Genomic DNA, 18,725 nt, shown 5'->3' with positions numbered 1-18,725 from the left:
TTGTGAATGGTAGGATCTGTTTTTTTCTTATGGCTGAGTAATATTCCATTGTGTATATGTACAACCTCTTCTTTATCCATTCATCTACTGATGGACATTTAGGTTGCTTCCATATCTTGGCTATTGTAAATAGTGCAGCGATAAACATAGGGGTGCATCTGTCTTTTTCAAACTGGAGTGCTGCATTCTTAGGGTAAATTCCTAGAAGTGGAATTCCTGGGTCAAATGGTATTTCTATTTTAAGTATTCTGAGGAACCTCCATACTGCTTTCCACAATGGTTGAACTAATCTACATTCCCACCAGCAGTGTAGGAGGTTTCCCCTTTCTCCACAACCTCACCAACATTTGTTGTTGTTTTTCTTTTCGATGATGGCAATCCTTACTGGTGTGAGGTGATATCTCATTGTGGTTTTAATTTGCATTTCTCTGATGATTAGCGATGTGGAGCATCTTTTCATGTGCCTGTTGGTCATCTGGATTTCTTCTTTAGAGAACTGTCTATTCAGCTCCTCTGCCCATTTTTTAATTGGATTATTTGCTTTTTGTTTGTTGAGGAGTGTGAGCTCTTTATATATTTTGGATGTCAATCCTTTATCGGATCTGTCATTTATGAATATGTTCTCCCATACTGTAGGATACCTTTTTGTTCTATTGATGGTGTCCTTTGCTGTACAGAAGCTTTTTAGCTTGATATAGTCCCACTTGTTCATTTTTGCCTTTGTTTCCCTTGCCCGGGGAGATATGTTCATGAAGAAGTCACTCATGTTTATGTCCATGAGATTTTTGCCTATGTTTTTTTCTAAGAGTTTTATGGTTTCATGACTTACATTCAGGTCTTTGATCCATTTGGAGTTTACTTTTGTGTATGGGGTTAGACAGTGATCCAGTTTCATTCTCTTACATGTAGCTGTCCAGTTTTGCCAGCACCATCTGTTGAAGAGACTGTCATTTCCCCATTGTATGTCCATGGCTCCTTTATCATATATTAATTGGCCATATATGTTTGGGTTAATGTCTGGAGTCTCTAATCTGTTCCACTGGTCTGTGGCTCTGTTCTTGTGCCAGTACCAAATTGTCTTGATTACTGTGGCTTTGTAGTAGAGCTTGAAGTTGGGGAGCAAGATACCCCCTGCTTTATTCTTCCTTCTCAGGATTGCTTTGGCTATTCGGGGTCTTTGGCAGTTCCATATGAATTTTTGAACTGTTTGTTCCAGTTCATTGAAGAATGCTGTTGGTAATTTGATAGGGATTGCATCGAATCTGTATATTGCTTTGAGCAGGATGGCCATTTTGACGATATTAATTCTTCCTAGCCACGAGCAAGGGATGAGTTTCCATTTGTTAGTGACCTCTTTAATTTCTCTTAGGAGTGTCTTGTCGTTTTCAGGGTATAGGTCTTTCACTTCCTTGGTTAGATTTATTCCTAGGTATTTTATTCTTTTTGATGCTACTGTGAATGGAACTGTTTTCCTGATTTCTCTTTCTATTAGTTCATTGTTAGTGTATAGGAAAGCTACAGATTTCTGTGTGTTAATTTTGTATCCTGCAACTTTGCTGAATTCCGATATTAGTTCTAGTAGTTTTGCAGTGCCAACTTTATCTTTAATGTTTCTTTCGTTTTGAACATTTTCTGCAGTCATTATTAACTTCCAATAGCACTTACAATGTTTGCTTTTATAGCGTCTTGTTTTGTTTCACAGATGCTCTTCTGTTTCTGGGACCCGTCTGAGGATGTTAGCTGCAGTCTTGCTTGTTTTTCTTATTTGAGGGGGCAGTCTGCTTTCTGCACAGCTTCTGTCCCTTCTCACTCTCTCTGAGTTGCTTTTTTCTGATTGTTTGGGCTCCCACCTTTTGTGCTAGGAAAGACGGAGCCCAGTGTTTTGTGATCCTCAGTTGTCCATACTGAAGGGAAGGTTGCTGGGAAGCTGGTTGGCAGCTCTGGAGCAGGACTGAGGCTTCCCCCTGGGCTCCTCCCTGGGCTTCCCTGGATAGGCCATTCTCAGGGGATTGCTGAGGTCATATCTTTGGGACTTTTCTCTTTGGCTGGTCAGAGGCCATAGAAAACAGTCTTCCAAACTTCATTCTGGAGGGTGGTGGCCCAGCTGCCAGAGCGCCCGCTTCTGGGTGGGAAAAGAAGGCTGGGGGCTTAGCATTCAGTGTGTACTTGGTCATTTAAGGCCCCCTTCTCTCAGTACATTACCCTCTCCTTCAACCGGGCCTGGGGTCCCCATGCCAAAGCCCTTCTATTCGCCTCTGTATTGCCTCCTCCAGACAAGGAGTCTTCAGTCTTCCATTGGGGTGAAAAGGGGACTTTCTTAACTGTCAGAGGAATGGAGGGGACATGCGAGCACTGCTTCCTAAACTTTCAACTGGTTTTCCTGCATTAGGCCCACCTTCACCTCTTCCTGGGGTACTCGGAGCCACAGCCCCTGGGTCTTTGGAGAGCTCCACAGCATAAAAGGGTGGCCTCTTAGCTGTCTGCATCGGCAGCTCAGGGTTCCAGTTCTGCTTCTTATCCATCTGCTTTTTGGCTTCCCAAAATGTTATCTCCTAATGCCTTAAACAAACAAAATCTCCTTTCCTATTTTAGTGGTTTGGGGAGAGGAGCAAAAGTTAACACATCTGGTCACTCTTCCTTGTTCACAGCTCTGCTTCATTTCTTGTCTCTAAATGTCCGTGCTTCCCAGCCCTGTACCCTTTGGTCCACTTTTTTCTAGTTTATGCCCTTCACCGCTTTGCCTTTCTTTCCCCCACCAGGTCCCTGCTGATTCTCTTTGTGGAGATTGACTACTGGGAGCGCCTGCTGTTTGAGACTCCCCATTATGTGATGAATGTGGCTGAACGTGCAGAGGACCTGCGCATCCTCCGAGAAAATCTGCTACTTGTTGCTCGGGACTACAATCGGTAGGGCTCCAGTCCTCGCTGCAGCCCTTCTCTCTGCTAGTTTATGGCTCCTCCTTGTGTTCTCTGCCCAGTGATGTCATCCCTTTTCTGTGTCCTTTACATTTTGTCCATCTCAAAAAAGAGGAGGTTTCCACACTCTTTCCTATGGCCCTGTGATTATTCCTGTCTCCTGCAGTTTTGCCTTCTAGCTTCAGGGCAGAGAGCAAGAACAGCCAGGTCCCGTCCCATCCTATAGGACACTTGGGCCATACAAACTGTAGGCCTGGGTCACTCCTCTAGGAATCAGACTGGGTGGCATTAGGATATGGGCACCGAATGACATCAGAGTTGAACCAAGACCATACTGGCAGCCCTTCCCCTAACACCTCATTACTCATCTCTGGAGTGAAGCTTTGTTCTGTGTTGATTACCTTTCTCAGGCTGGTTAAAGTCTGAGCAGGTGGAACCAGTAACCTTGTTCAGGTGTCTAGAACTATACTCCAATACAGTAGCTACTAGTTGCATGTAGTTATTTCTATTTTAGTTAATTAATTGAAATTAAATAACATTTTTAAATTCCGTTATTCATTTTGCATAGGCCACATTTAAAGTGTGCCTCATAGCCAAGGTGTTTAGTGGCTGCCATATTGGTCAGCACAAATTGTAGAATATTTTCATTATTGCAGAAGGTTTTATTGGGAAGCACTAACCTAGAATTGTGAACCTTCAGATTTTTCCTTCAGGTCTTTAGAGCTTATCTCCTCCAGCTCCCAATCTTCTCTCATACACAGGATTATCGCCATGCTGTCCCCAGATGAGAAGGCCCTCTTCAAAGAACGGATTCGATTCCTGGATAAAAGGATCCACCCTGGGCTCAAGAAACTGCATTGGGCCTTGAAGGCGGCCAGCGCCTTTTTCATCACCGAGTGCCGCATACATGCCAGCAAGGTGGGCCATGGTCATTCAACCCTGAAGGTCTGCGAGGCTGACCTAAAGGCTGGTGCATGGGTAACAAATATCTTGGGTAGTGGTGGAGAGACCAGGGAATAGCATGAAATGAATTAAGTGTGCTTAGGGAAGGGCTTTTTTTTAACATCAGCAACTCTAGCTAGAGAATGGGCGGGAGATAAACGTAGACCCAGAGGGTCTGTTCCCCAGCTGAAGCTCCCCCATGGGTGGGGTCGACTCCAGGTGCAGAAGATTGTTAATGAGTTCAAGGCTTCCACCCTGACCATTGGCTGGCGAGCCCAGGAGATATCAGAGACACTGCTGGTACGCATTAGTGGCAAGCGGGTATACCGGGACCTGGAATTTGAGGAGGACCAAAGAGAACACCGGGCAGCTGTGCAGCAGAAACTGATGAGCCTGCACCAGGACGCTGTGGCCATCATGACCAACTCCTATGAGGTCTTTAAAAATGATGGCCCTGAGGTAGGGGTCCTGCGGCCAGACAAGTCCCCCAGTCCCAGCAGACCTTTCTCTTGGTCTTTCCCCCAAATACCCTGCTAAACTTGGATTCACTTCAGTCTTTCAAACATTCTTCCTTAGGACCAAGCATCCTACCTTTCTATTTAACCAGCTTGTTCCCTTCCCTGTCGGCTGGTTCTCATTTCCCAGGACCTGTGCTGTCTTCCCTGAGGGGTTCCCTTCCCCCACATCTCTCCACCAGATTCAGCAGCAATGGATGCTGTACACGATTCGGTTGGACCACATGATGGAGGATGCACTGCGCCTGAATGTGAAGTGGTCACTGTTGGAACTGTCCAAGGCTATCAATGGGGATGGAAAGACCAGCCCAAACCCACTCTTCCAAGTCCTTGTCATTTTGCAGAATGATATGCAGGGGAGCGTGGCACAGGTGGGGACTACTTTGCCCCTCACACCCCAAAACTATCACACTTTATTTACCAGTTTCCCTCAGTCCTTAAACTTGGCCCTTGGCCTTGACTTTATCCTATAACCCCCTGGCCTGGTTCTGAGGTATTCAGCCTTATCAGTCCTGAGACATGTCTCCTCCATGGCCCGTGCTAAGCCCCTCTCGCCTGTGTCCCCCCAGGTGGAATTCTCACCCACTCTTCAGATTTTGGCAAGTGTGGTCAATGACATTGGCAAACACCTCTTCTCCACCATCTCTGTCTTCCACCACCTCCCTGAAATTCTCATCAAGTGCAAGTTTCATCGTGACCCCATTCATATAATCGTGGGTGAGTGGGCAATGAGGAGGGCACCAGGTTCAGAGGTATCAGAGGCTTAGGAATGGGTGGAGCTAGGAGGAGAGACCAGGGCTGTTTCCTGATATATTGGGCCAGTCATTTCCATGATTGGTAGAAAACCTGGGTCAAGGGGCTAGATTAGGGAAGGAGACAAGGGCAGGAATGGGGGATTGAGATTGGGTGACTAATGCTCAAGGGATTTGGGATTTGGGGTGGGAGATTAGGAAAGACAAATTTGGGGTTGGGGCTGGGATATAAGATGCAAAATACCAACAGGTGAGACATCTGAATCCTACAGATCAGCACCATACTTTTACTTTCTGCCCCCTTTATGTCCTAATGCTCATCATTAGAACCATATTCCTTCAGAGAGGGAATGTTGGCATGGAGGGTCTGGGGCAATGAGTGGCCAAGGGCCAGGCTGGAGCTTGGGTTGGGATGGAAGTTAGTGTGAAGCATTTTGCTGGGTCTTGAAGAGAGAGATGAAGACATCAAGAAGATCCAGGCCCAGATCAGCGGGGGTATGACCAACAATGCAAGCTTGCTGCAGAACTACCTCAAGACCTGGGATCTGTACCGGGAAATCTGGGAGATCAACAAGGGCTCTTTCATTCGTCGCTATCAGCGCCTCAACCCTCCTGTCTCTTCCTTTGATGCTGATATTGCCCGGTAAGGAGCAAAGGTAGATGTGAAGGTCTGTCTCTAAGAGGCAGAACCTCAGGAGGAGGTCTGGGCCTAGGGAATTGGGAAGAGAGTTGGGGGTAGGAAGAGGTACAGAAAATGTGTGTCCTCAGTTTTAGGAAAAGAACAGGACCTAGGACACTGAACCTTTGTTTCTCAAAGGGTAGAGATCAGATAAGAGCTGGACAAAATTTAGGGAAAAGGCTGTCTTGGTGGAAAGTACCCACAGGGTTCTGTTGGGAAAGAAGAAATGCTTAGAGATCTGAACCATGAGGGATGTGAATGCTTTCATTTCAAGAAGGCAGATTGGAGTTAAATTGAAGAAGATTCTGAAATTCTGATCTGAATGCCCCTTGCTTTGTCCTGTAGTCATTCATTCATTCAATAAACAACATTATCATTTGGGTTGTGAGGAGTAAAGAAATGAGCACGTTTTTTCCTCCAGCAGGTTATAGTGTATTAGAGAAGATAAAAGGATCCCCAAAAGATCATTGGCCACAGTGTCTTGAGAACAGTTGAAATCCCAACTCTACTACTTACTAGCTGTGCAATCTTAGGCACATTACTTATATTCTTAGACTTGAGTTTCCTGTTAAACAGATATTACACTACCTACCTTATAAGGTTGTGAGATTCTAGATATATGTGAAAGCACTTGGTAAACTCTAAAATGCTTACCTAATGTACTTATTACTTCAAGCTTCAACGTGGTAAGTACTATGATTAAGGTATACAAAGTGCCAGGGCAGTTCAATGGAAGGAGAGAGAATTCCAACCAGGGACATCAGGAAAGGCTTCGTGAAGGGAGTGACTTTGGGCCTGGGCTTTATGGAATGGGTAGGATTTCAACAGGCAGACATGGGCAGTGGTAGAGCATTCCAGGTAGAGAAAATAGCATAAGAAGTGCATAAAGATGGAAACACATGGGCGTGTTCACCAAACAGTGGTCTAGAATACAGGTACAGGAAAGAAAGTATGCAAAGGGGCTTATATCCAACAGACAATTTAATTCACTCAACCACCTTGTGAGGTAGGTTCTATTATTATCACCAAGTTATGTAGAAGGAAATTGAAGCTCAGAACAGTTAAATAATCTGCCTGTGGTCACGAGCTAGCAAGCAGCAGTGTGGTGAACTCACCAGATCTATGCAACCCTAAAGCCTTGAATGCTGAGTGTAGGCCATGGTTGGGAAAACAACCTGATCACAATCGTATGCCTGGGGTGGACTGAAGTGGAAGACATCTGGGAGCAGAAGAGTACTTTAGAGCTGCCACACAGGTCAGGGTGGTAACAAACCAGAACTTGGAGTAGCATCAGGGCAGTGGCCATGTCTACAAAGGAAAAAACATCTCAGTGGGGATATGGGCCCTTCCAGCTACACGGAGGTTGCTAATAATGTGCAGAAGGAGGAGACAGTCCTCAACATCCAGTTTGTGTTGCTGGACTGCTCACACCTCAAGTTCTCACTGGTGCACCACTGCAACGAGTGGCAGAACAAATTCACGACTCTGCTCAAGGAGATGGCAGCCAGGCACCTCCTGGAGCTGCACACCTACCTGAAGGAGAATGCTGAGAAGTATGGGCTCGGGTGCTGGGCACAGGCATGGGGGGTGGGGGAGCAGGCCCCATCCTTTCTACTTCCCAGCGCTCTCTTTGCCTGCCTTCAGAATCAGCCACCCTCCCCAGACGCTGGAGGAACTGGGGGTCAGTTTGCAACTCATGGATACCCTGCAGCATGACTTGCCCAACCTGGAGAACCAGATCCCTCCCATACACGAGCAGTTTGCCATTCTTGAGAAGTACGAGGTGCCAGTTCCTGACCCTGTGAGTCCCAGTGGTGTCTGGTCCACCTGAGCTGGGCCCATAACAGCAGCGGCAGATTGTGGAGAAAGCTAATTCCCATGTAGTAGAGCCTTGTGCTGTCAGAGGGGGAGCAGAGAAGTGAACAGGAAAGAAAATTCAAAAGCCCCTGAGAGCCAAAGCCAACTCCAATGATATTTTGGGTCAGTTTATGGATTTCATTTAGGCCCAGAAACTCATTGCTTGATATCATTTGGGCCCCACTGCATCTAGTACTTGGCCACAAATGCTGGCCTGGGGGATAAGAAAAGAGTCCTTACGAGCATTGGTGTGGACAGATCTCCTGCTTGTGGGTCACCCTCCTCTCTTTGATGTTCAGGTACTGGAGATGCTGGACAGTCTCAGTGGGGAGTGGGTCATCTTCCAGCAAACTCTGCTGGATAGTGAACAAATGCTGAAGAGACACAAGGAGAAATTCAAGACCGGCCTAATTCACTTGGCTGATGATTTCAAGAAGAAAGCACACAATTTTCTGGAGGAATTTGAATTCAAAGGTACCCCTTTGTCCACTTCTCCTCCTTCCATACCTTTCTTTTGACCTGTGTTTCAAAGCCTAGGTCCTAGGAGGTAAGAACAAGGATAAGAAGAAGAAGGACGGTGCTAGGGAAAGAAAGAGACCATCGTGCTTCTGTCAGGGACACACCTGTTGTCCCTGATTTTCGGTTGGAAGGCAGCAGCCCAACTCACAATATTTCCAGTAATCTTAGACTGACTTCCCATATCCCACCTGTCTCTGATTTTCAAGCCACATTTAGTACTTTTTGCTAAGATTAGCCATCATTCTTTTAGTGCATTCCCTCATTTCCCTTCCCTTCCCTCTCTCATGTGAGGAGAGAAGAGAGATTTACCCATTAAGGGTTAGGAGAGCCATGGTGGTCCTTTTAGGGGACCATGGCCTTAGGTGGGGATCTCATCTTCACCTTGGATTCCCACAGGCCCCTTCAGCAGTAACGTGGGATATCAGGCTGCTCTGGAGCAGATCGCCCAAGTGCGAGCCATGCTGAATGCCATGCAGGAAGAAGAAAGCAGTCTCCGGGCCAACTTGGGCATCTTCAAGATTGAGCAGCCAGTTTCTAAGGACCTGCAGAACCTGGAGAAGGTGGTGTACTGAGCTAGGCCCATGATGTTTTCAAGGTTCATCCACGTTGCAGCATGTACTTCATTCCTTTTATGGCCAAATAATATTCCATTATATGGATTTACCACCATTTGTTTATCCGTCAACCTGTTGGTGGACATTTGGGGTTGTCTGCACCTCCTAGCCATTGTGACTAATGCTGCTACGAGCCTGTGTATACTCATATTTGTTTGAGTCCCTGTTCCCAGTTCTTGTGGGTATGTACTCGGGAGTGGAATTTCTGGGTCATTTATGTATGATTAACTTCGTGAGGAACCGCCAAGCTCTTTTCTACCACTTCACACTCCCACCAGCAGTGCACAAGGGTTCCTATTGCTCCATATCCTCACTAACACTTATTCCCCCTTCTTTCTTTTGGTCCTTGCCATCCTGCTGGGTGTGAAGTGGTATCTCACTGTGCTTTGATTTGCATGTCCCTGCTGACTAGTGATGTTGTGGCTCTTTTCATGTGCTGGTTACTTGGGCTCTTAAGGAAAGAGAGTGGAGAAAAAATGTGAGCTGAGGAGGCAGCTCTGTTATGTGGAGGGAAAAGCTTCTCAGACTGACAGGGGTAAAGGACCCGAGTGCAGGTCGGGGAGGAAAAGGGCGGGAGTCACAGCACTTACCGCAGCTTTCTGCTTTCCACCACCAAGGAGCTGGGTGCACTGCAGCAAGTCTGGGAGATCACCTGGGACTGGGAGGAGAACTGGAACCAGTGGAAGACTGGGCGGTTCCTGACCCTGCAGACGGAGGCCATGGAGACCATGGCCCATGGGCTCTTCCGCCGCCTCACAAGACTCGGCAAAGAGTATAAGGTGGGTGGAGAAAGAGAAGCTCTTGAGGAAGGGGGACTGCGCGGGGCAGCTCCTCAGGCCTTCCGATGCCTCTCACTTCTGCTCAGGACCGAAACTGGGAAATTATTGAAACCACTCGCTCAAAAATAGAGCAGTTCAAGAGGACCATGCCTCTCATCTCGGACCTACGAAACTCCGCCCTTAGAGAGAGGTGAGGGGGCCCCTCCACTCCTGGGGCAACCCTCTGGCCTGTGCCGTCACCTGTCCCTCAGCAGTGCTCACGGCACTCTCTGCCCCTGTCCGCAAGCACGTCCTGAAGAAGTCTTTATCAGAGGCATCCACCGTCCTGGGGTCTCCGCCTACCTCTTCCTCCTCTGCTTCCTTCCCTCTCTGCTGCCCCTTACTTTGTCTTCTGTCAGACACAAGATTTTATCCTGATGTAGCCAAAAGTAGAATTTTCTTCCTTTGTAGCTTTTGCTTTTTTGCCTTGTGTAAGAAGACCTCCTCTAGCCCAGAGTTACAAATGCATTCTCTCCATACTTCTAATACTTTATAATGTTATTTTTCAAGCTTAACCCTTTCAACAGACCTGGAATTTATTACATGGTAGAAGAGCCCTTGAAACCATTGAGAATGGAATAAACAATTTTATAAATTGTGTTTTAATAATTATCTATCCACTGAGGAGGAAGTAATTTACTTCTTTTGCATAGCTTCCAGGGTAATGTTTTTGGCAATGTCTCACCAGTAAGTATGCGGTTAAGCATAGCCTAACTGCTTTATTTGCTTAAGTTATTTAACTTCTCTAAGCCTCAGGTTCTTCATATATGAATGGAATACTAATAACTCCTCATTTATAGAGTGATTTTGTGGGAATTAAATGATGGTTCACATAGAGCACTTAGCCCCATGCATAATCTATAGTAAACCTGCAATAATCATTCTTAACGCTCTCTCTAGATAATCAACTCCTCAATCTCTGTATTCCCCACAATGCCTGGGATTGCATCCTATTTAGTAAATATGTATTGAGTCATGAATTAATAAATATATGGAATCATAATATCTCAATGGGAGGAAGCCTGGGTAGTGATGCTAATATTGTCCAGTAGGCCCTGGTGTCTGGCCTCCTGGTCTGACTTTCTGTCCCTGGCTGCAGGCACTGGGATCAGATCAGGGATGAGATCCAACGGGAGTTTGATCAGGAATCTGAAAGCTTCACCTTGGAGCAGATTGTGGAGCTTGGGATGGATCAGCATGTGGATAAAATTGGGGAGATCTCTGCTTCAGCAACCAAAGAGCTGGCTATAGAGTTGGTATGAGAGTGTCCTCTTCCATCCTCCCTGGCTTCTTAAGCCTCCTCCAGCAATGACTTTAGCTTTTCATCATCTGATGGCCCCTCTGAGCTCCTATTCACCCTGGGGACTAAATATCTGATTGCTCTGTCCCCCAATCTCTTTCCACAGGCATTACAAAACATTGCCAAGACGTGGGACGTGATTCAGCTAGACATAATAGCCTACAAGGATAAGGGTCATCACCGACTCAGGTAGAGACCTGGGCTGCAGAATAGGGACCAAAGTTTGGCAGATGGGGATGGGCTGTGATTTTGACACCTTCCATCCCAGAGGTACAGAGGAAGTATTCCAGGCACTAGAAGATAACCAGGTGGCTCTGTCTACCATGAAGGCATCTCGTTTTGTCAAGGCCTTTGAGAAGGATGTGGACCACTGGGAACGCTGCCTCTCCCTCATTTTGGAAGTTATTGAGATGGTGCTCACAGTGCAGCGGCAGTGGATGTACCTAGAGGTTGGGATTCACTGCACGTTGTTCTTACTCCTTTATTTGCGTAGGACCTGGAGATTTTCCTGTTAGCAGCCTTATTTTCCCACCTCCAGAGTCATTCTTCATCTATGGCCCAAGCATCTGACTCCTTGTTATTTCCTTTCATCTTCAAGTCCCTTCCTGAAAAACCTTTTTTCTTCCTGGACCCAGGTACCTGGCCTCCCAATCCCAGCTTTGCTTCTAGAATTTGGGCTTCTTGCCCTTTGTTTCTTATGCTCCTTATCTGCTACTCAACTGTCATCCCTGGTCCTGGAGCAGGGAGCAGAGTGAGGAGAATACGTGAGAAACAGTATTCTCACCCTGGTTCTCGGCCCTTCAGAACATCTTCACGGGAGAGGATATCCGCAAGCAGCTGCCCAGTGAGTCGGCCCTCTTTGACCAGGTCAATAGCAACTGGAAGTCCATCCTGGACCGGATGAGCAGGGACAGCAATGCTCTCCGGAGCACCCACTATCCAGGTCTGAGCTCCTTGGCCTCTGGCCCTGATATAGCCTCAGTTGATGATAAGTATATGTGAAGCCAGGGTCACATGCTTCGTTTATTGAGAGATTGGCTGCTGTCCAGCACATCACCTCTTCTAGCACTGGATAATAGTTCAGTAAATGAAATTCAACAATTATTTGGGTGAAGTACAGTATAGTGGTTAAGAGGAGGGGATATGGAATTAGATAGCTTTCAGTTCAGAATTTGACTTGTGCCTCACCAATATGCTCTTGAGCAGCTTGCTTCCTCCATACTACGGTTTCCTCACCTACAGTAGAGGGCGTTAATGGTAGCAACTTCTCAGGGCTTTTGTAAGCATTGTTAAGGCGTTTGTGACACTCAGCACAAGGTCTGGCATAAAGTTAGTGCTCAGTGAACAGCACTGTGCCTCAGGAAGCCCTGATAGAGGAATCACTTTTCTTCTCTAGCTGACTCATTCAATGAGGTAATGCAGGTAATTGAGATAATACAAATAGAGCACTTATCATATAAATGGGACAGAGTTAATCTGTGTTTACTATTAGCTGTTGATACCACCTTGACTTTCATTGGTTTATCAGATTAACAAGTCTTTATTATAGACACTTTGATATGCATGGGGACGGGGTACAGGGATAGGGGAGAGATGTACTGTAATACAGCCTGGTTCATTGCAGTAGATAGGGGTAAAGAATCAGGAAGTCCGGTTGGCCCTGGGCACCTAGAATGGCTATCCTGAGGTGAGCATTCCGGCAGGGGTACAGAGGATTTCTTTATTTTGCCTAGGGCCAGTCTAACAACTCTTCATTTTATGGAGACCCTTGAGTACATATATATCAAAAAAACATAATTTTAATTATTCTAATGAAATGTAAGTATTGGGATATGCAAAGTTGAGTGACAACATGCATTTTTTTATAAACAGAATCTGAGATAATTAGCAAAATTACATTTTGGAACAATTTATAAGCAGAGCTATGAAAACAACTATCTTTTTATTGAACACACACACAAACTCATCTTACCCACAGCTAGTTTGCCCTGTGGTCTGCAGGGGCCACTCACAGGCTCTAACAGCCTACAGACTGTGTACTTGAAGGCAGGAGTCCAGACTCCAGGGCTTTCATACTTCCACCAGAAACTGGGAAGCCCAGAGTATAAACCAATTAAAACCTAAGCCTGGGAGGAAACTATTATCAAGAACCCACAAATGTGAACCATTTCATTTACTGTCTCAGACTGCACCTTGAGGTGGCTCTCATTAGCATTTTACAGACAAAGAGACAAAAGCTCAACATGGTTAACTGCCATGCTAGTAAGTGAAGAGCTGCCATTTGAATGGCCATCTCTTACCCCTCAGTCTAGTGCTGTCTCACTGAGTCACGAGGAACACTGGCAACCCCAGGGCTGCAGACCTCTTGCATTGTGTGCATGTGATACATATTTAAATCTAATGTCTTAACTTGTTGATTTGTGTACAGATTATGTGCAGCACAGTCTCCAATTTTCAGAAGCTCTTGGGATGACCAGCAGAGCCCCAAGTTCTTTGGTGGAATGGGACTGTCATTCCAAAGACTGATGGGAGATGTATTTACATTAATGGGATCATATGTGATGTATAACTAATGCATAATATATAACATGTATAATGGTATATAATAAATACTTAATAATGAATTAGTGAAGAGAATGGGATAAGTGTGTTAGAGCTTCTGGGGACACTTCTTTGCTTCCAGAAACAATTATGGCAACCTGAACCCCAACATCCAAGAGCTGGTAAAGTGGGCATGTTGGAGACTAAAGATCTACTCAGGACAATGATAAAAGGGCCATCAAATGTCATTCGCTGCTCTTTTCCCAGGCCTCATGGACACATTGGTAGAAATGAACATAATCCTGGAAGACATTCAGAAGTCTCTGGATATGTATTTAGAGACCAAGCGCCATATTTTTCCTCGCTTCTACTTCCTGTCCAATGATGACCTCCTGGAGATTCTGGGCCAGTCCCGCAACCCAGAAGCTGTACAGCCACACCTCAAAAAATGCTTTGACAACATCAAATTGTTGAGAATGCAGAAGGTCATTAGAGCTGGCCATGATGGGATGGGGAGCAGGGGAGGGATGGAGATGTCAAGGTATTGAAGGGCTTGGAGGGGACCATGCCCTCCCCACAGGAGGAGAATATAAATGATTCTGGATTATCTAGGACAGGACTTTTTAGAATTGGTAATATTGAGGGCAGAGGAGAAGAACAGAAATTACCCTCAAAGGCTCAAATCCCTTGTGGGTAGATACCATCAGGAGTGGGCAGGCCAGACCATTAATAGCTTTTTGTTTCTACAGGTTGGGGGACCCAGCAGCAAATGGGAGGCTCTGGGAATGTTCTCGGGTGATGGCGAGTATATTGATTTCCTCCACCCAGTACTTTTAGAAGGGTCTGTGGAGGTGAGTTGAAGCAAGGATCTAAGATTAAACTGAGTCTTCCTTCAATTAGAAAGTTTGTTTGGATCTGTGAGGAGAAAACGACTCCGTGAAGGGGCATTAGTCACTTTTTGCCCTTCCACCTACCATTCCTGAAAAGTCTAACCTGTACCCTGAACCTGAAAATCAGATTGTGTGCCCCCCACCCCCACCCTGGCCTCCTTTTGCCTCAGGGACCCAAGGCATGGGCTACCCAGCTCTTGCTTTTCTCTTGGGCCCAAAGCCCAGGAGGTCTGTTTCCTAAGCACCTGCCCTCTGCCCTGAGGCTGAGCCATTCTGTTCTCTCACCTCCTCATAGTCCTGGCTTTGTAATGTGGAGCGGGCCATGAGGGTGACCCTACGTGACCTTCTCCGGAACTGTCGCCTGGCCCTCAAGAAGTTTCTTAACAAGAGGGACAAATGGGTGAAGGAGTGGGCTGGCCAGGTAAGCTGGGGCCCATAGAAATGAGGGAACAAGAAAGATAGTGCCCAAAGGGAGCAGGAAATGTAAGAGTCTCAAGTCTCATGAAATGCAGGCTTCTTGTGCCCTATTCTGGGCTGTGACCCTGGCTCTTTGCAGGTCAGATCCTAAGCTCCTGACCTTAGGTGTGTGCCCCATCCTTCCTTCAGGCTGATAAAGCACACTGAGATGGGAGTGGCACCTGGTCCTGGAAGAAGCTGGGATTTGGGAGCTGGGCTGTGTGGGTGGCCAGGGCCAGGGCTTTGGAACCTGAGCCTCACATGTGCCTCAGATGGTGATCACTGCCAGTCAGATCCAGTGGACAGCTGATGTCACCAAGTGCCTGCTGACAGCTAAGGAGTGGGGAGACAAGAAAATCCTCAAGGTCTTGAAGAAGAAGCAGGTGGGGACCTCAGAAGTATGGGATAGGCCTGGAGTTAGAGTTGGAGGGAGGGAGGGGATAAACTGGAGTCAGAAGTAGAGGAGAGCTGGTGGGAAAGGGTCAGAATGAGGGTGCTTTACAGCAGAAGTCCAGTGAGGATGGTGGGAGGATTAGCAGTCTGCCCTCCTGTGCCCTGTGGGGGCAAGAGCTGCAGTGTGGCCGGGTCAGCACTGGCTGAGCGCTGTGTCCGCCTGCGCCAAGGCATGAGGAGGGTTTGGTAGTGTCCCCCTGTCACTTCCTTCTCCACCACCTCATTCCACAGGTGTCCGTACTGAATAAGTACTCAGAAGCTATCAGGGGGAACTTGACCAAGATCATGCGGCTTAAAATTGTGGCCCTGGTGACGATAGAAGTTCACGCCCGGGACGTGTTGGAGAGGCTTTACAAAAGTGGCCTCGTGGATACCAGTTCCTTTGACTGGCTCAGCCAGCTGCGCTTCTACTGGGAGAAGGTACAGACGGCACGGCGCCCACTTACCTGAAACCCAACCCCGATGCTTTCATTAGATTCACGTTCTCTAAATACAGTGACATCCCAGCCCTGCCCTCATCCCTGTCTCCGGAGCCTAATCCCCTTCACTCTCTCCAGCCTCCTGACTCAGGGGTGGCAGACCATTTATCCAGTCGGTGCTCACTGTGGGTGTCCCTTGGTAGGGACCCAGAAAGGCTCCAGACAGCTGCTGTCGTGGATTGGGGTGGACAAGCCCACTTTCTATTTCAGCCTTAAACCCTTCCCTCCTCCTAATTTGAAAGCGGAGCCCTAACCTTTTAACTTTCACCACCTTGCGTCTCCAGCCCTGCCCTCAGCCGTTCTGCTGCTCCAAGCCCAGCTCTCTCACTCTGCCCTGTTTCCCCAGGACCTTGATGACTGTATGATCCGCCAGACCAACACACAATTCCTGTATAGTTATGAGTACTTGGGAAACTCTGGCCGGCTTGTCATCACCCCCCTGACAGACAGGTCGGCCGAGCAGGGTCGGGGGGTGGCTAGAGGATGCTGCTGGAGGCTTCCAGGAGGCTGAAGGGAGTCCTGTCCTCAATTCCCAGGTGTTACATGACACTCACCACAGCACTGCACCTGCATCGAGGGGGGTCCCCTAAAGGCCCAGCAGGCACAGGAAAGACCGAGACCGTCAAGGATCTGGGCAAGGCCCTCGGCATCTATGTCATTGTGGTCAACTGCTCCGAGGGCCTGGACTATAAATCCATGGGCCGGATGTACTCAGGCCTGGCCCAGGTCAGTACTTAGCTACCTTGTCCCATGGGCTCCCTAGATACCTTTTGTCCCAGAAAATTAACTGAAACCCCAGTTTGGTTCAGTGCTTCGTAACTTACAACATTGCATCACCTCCATTAGCTCTTAGAACTGAGGGAGCCCCTGTACTTCCCTGAGCTTCGCTTTGCTTATTGGCACAATCAGAAGAGTATGTAAGGATCAAATAAGATAATGCACGTAAACTGGTGCATAGTGAAGGTACTCAGTGCTCGCAAGTTCTAGCCCACACCTCATCTAGCATCCCCCCTGACTGTCCTTGTCTGATGGAAAGATCTGGGCAGGAACTACCAAGAGTGCTCTGTGGCCCCCCGACCCCCACCCCCACCCCCACCCCCACCTCCAGTCCCCAAAGCACACATAGTTTGCAGGCTGCCACGCCTCTCAGAATGTTCCAGGAAGGATATATTAGTCACATGGTTTAGTTTCTCCCAGTCGGGGGTCCTTCTCTTGCTCCCAGAGACTCTGCCTCCCACCCCACAGACGGGTGCCTGGGGCTGCTTTGATGAGTTCAACCGCATCAACGTCGAAGTGCTGTCAGTGGTGGCCCAGCAGATCCTGTCCATCCTATCTGCCCTGGCTGCCCGCCTCACCCACTTCTCCTTTGAGGGCTTTGAAATAAACCTGGTGTGGTCCTGTGGGATCTTCATCACTATGAATCCTGGTAAGGGCCGGGGTACAGACATGGTTCCCTGGGGAGAACCAACGGTCCAGGGTAGACAACTGTGCATCTGCCCCTTCCCTCTTCCTGGCCAGTCAGTGTATTTAGCCAAGGGAAATGTGGCTAAAGACAATACAGTGTGAGAGAAGGACAGACGTACAACTTGCTGGGAAAAGGGGAGGCAGTCTTACTGTTCTCCCTAAGGAATTACTCACCACTTGTGTGTATAGGTGTAGCCCTAGTCTTTCAGGGCACTTAGCTGTCTTTTCCCGTTGGGCTGGCTCCCAGAGGTCTGCTCCATCTGACATCCTTTTTGCAGAGTGGGAGAATCTCCCCAAAGCACAGGACCCACAGTCTTTCATTATTGTTTCCTAGGAACAGTTCTGGGGGAAAGGTCTAAGAGAAAACAGGAAAGGGGTTAGGTTCTGAAAGAATCAGAGAAACAGCTGTGATTTCTATCAGGAATGATGTGAGTTTATACATGGAACTTGGAATGATGGGAAACTGACAGCTCTGTGATTTAAGTTTGAAACAGAGCCATGCAGAAAGTAAGGAATAGCCCAGAGACAGGGAGGCAGAGCAAAGGCCTATGCAAAGGGCCAGGGCTGAGAGGGGAGGGGAAGAGGTCTTGGAGCTGGAGCTGAGAGCAAGCGAAGGTTGGAGAGAGGGTTGGGAAAATGGGCTGATGGTGAAACGGATCTTTGGGAAACGGTATGGACTGTAAATAAATGGTGCTGTTTTCCAGGCTATGCTGGTCGCACAGAGCTTCCTGAGAATCTTAAATCCATGTTCCGTCCAATTGCCATGGTGGTGCCCGATTCCACTCTCATCGCAGAAATCATCCTTTTTGGGGAGGGCTTTGGCAACTGCAAGGTACTCTGATAATCTCCCTTCCCCAATCATTTCATTTTCCTTCCCATGATTATTCCCCAGACAGATTACTCCCTGCAGGCCTCACAATCAGTTTATTCTACAAGGAATGTAGACCACTGTCAGTAGGCTATGGCGGCAGAAGAAAGAAGAGGAGGGAGGCCGCCCACCTGTGATGTCTCTAATCCATGATGGCACAATCCACAAGAGCTCATTAGGATTATCCGTAGAGCACCTCCCGGCTGCTTCGAGTCCCAGGACCTAGCTTCTTGTATATGTAACTGTCCCTAGATGAAGCAGAGGGATTTGTGGGGAGATGGGTTGTTTCCTACTCTGTTTTGGTTCCCAGGTTCTGGCCAAGAAGGTGTACACACTTTACTCACTGGCTGTGCAGCAGCTTTCCAGGCAAGACCATTATGACTTTGGCCTACGCGCCCTCACCTCCCTTCTGCGCTATGCCGGCAAGAAGCGCCGCTTGCAGCCAGATCTGTCTGATGAAGAGGTAGATCAAGAGCACAGCCCTTGGACCTTAACCTCCAGTGTCACTGGTCCTATGCACCTTCACTGAAGGTTTTCAGATCCCTTCTTGCCCCAGACTGGGGTTCCCACCCTTCCCCCAGTCCCCTGTGTTCTACTTGTTGTATTGCCAAAGACTAGTTCAGGTGTATCCATTGTTCTTGGCTCCTGCCCCTTGCCCCTTTG

General features: G+C 47.6%; 1 protein-coding gene across 2 annotated transcripts in view; it reads left to right on the top strand.

Moving 5' to 3' along the window:
- The window catches only part of DNAH2 (dynein axonemal heavy chain 2), a 94,536-nt gene that overhangs the window by 32,783 nt on the left and 43,028 nt on the right, over positions 1-18,725 (top strand). For both annotated transcript variants that reach the window (XR_008997173.1, XM_036896153.2), the window contains exons 16-41: positions 2,760-2,906; positions 3,677-3,833; positions 4,077-4,316; positions 4,555-4,743; positions 4,942-5,089; positions 5,575-5,767; positions 7,156-7,356; positions 7,448-7,604; positions 7,960-8,134; positions 8,576-8,739; positions 9,411-9,572; positions 9,659-9,762; positions 10,711-10,867; positions 11,018-11,100; positions 11,180-11,360; positions 11,716-11,854; positions 13,720-13,937; positions 14,202-14,303; positions 14,638-14,763; positions 15,071-15,181; positions 15,483-15,671; positions 16,077-16,180; positions 16,267-16,456; positions 16,976-17,156; positions 17,899-18,026; positions 18,373-18,525. Coding sequence is in view for 1 of the 2 variants with exons in the window: in XM_036896153.2 (XP_036752048.2) it covers positions 2,760-2,906; positions 3,677-3,833; positions 4,077-4,316; positions 4,555-4,743; positions 4,942-5,089; positions 5,575-5,767; positions 7,156-7,356; positions 7,448-7,604; positions 7,960-8,134; positions 8,576-8,739; positions 9,411-9,572; positions 9,659-9,762; positions 10,711-10,867; positions 11,018-11,100; positions 11,180-11,360; positions 11,716-11,854; positions 13,720-13,937; positions 14,202-14,303; positions 14,638-14,763; positions 15,071-15,181; positions 15,483-15,671; positions 16,077-16,180; positions 16,267-16,456; positions 16,976-17,156; positions 17,899-18,026; positions 18,373-18,525 (4,099 nt within the window). In the remaining variant the exon portion in view is untranslated. The remainder of the gene's footprint in view (positions 1-2,759; positions 2,907-3,676; positions 3,834-4,076; positions 4,317-4,554; positions 4,744-4,941; positions 5,090-5,574; positions 5,768-7,155; positions 7,357-7,447; positions 7,605-7,959; positions 8,135-8,575; positions 8,740-9,410; positions 9,573-9,658; positions 9,763-10,710; positions 10,868-11,017; positions 11,101-11,179; positions 11,361-11,715; positions 11,855-13,719; positions 13,938-14,201; positions 14,304-14,637; positions 14,764-15,070; positions 15,182-15,482; positions 15,672-16,076; positions 16,181-16,266; positions 16,457-16,975; positions 17,157-17,898; positions 18,027-18,372; positions 18,526-18,725) is intronic.

The sequence above is a fragment of the Manis pentadactyla genome, chromosome 4 (genome assembly GCF_030020395.1).
Source record: "Manis pentadactyla isolate mManPen7 chromosome 4, mManPen7.hap1, whole genome shotgun sequence".
Classification (NCBI taxonomy): Eukaryota; Metazoa; Chordata; class Mammalia; order Pholidota; family Manidae; genus Manis; species Manis pentadactyla.
The sequence above is the reverse complement of the archived record's forward strand: the minus strand, read 5'-3'. Positions and strand labels throughout refer to the sequence as shown.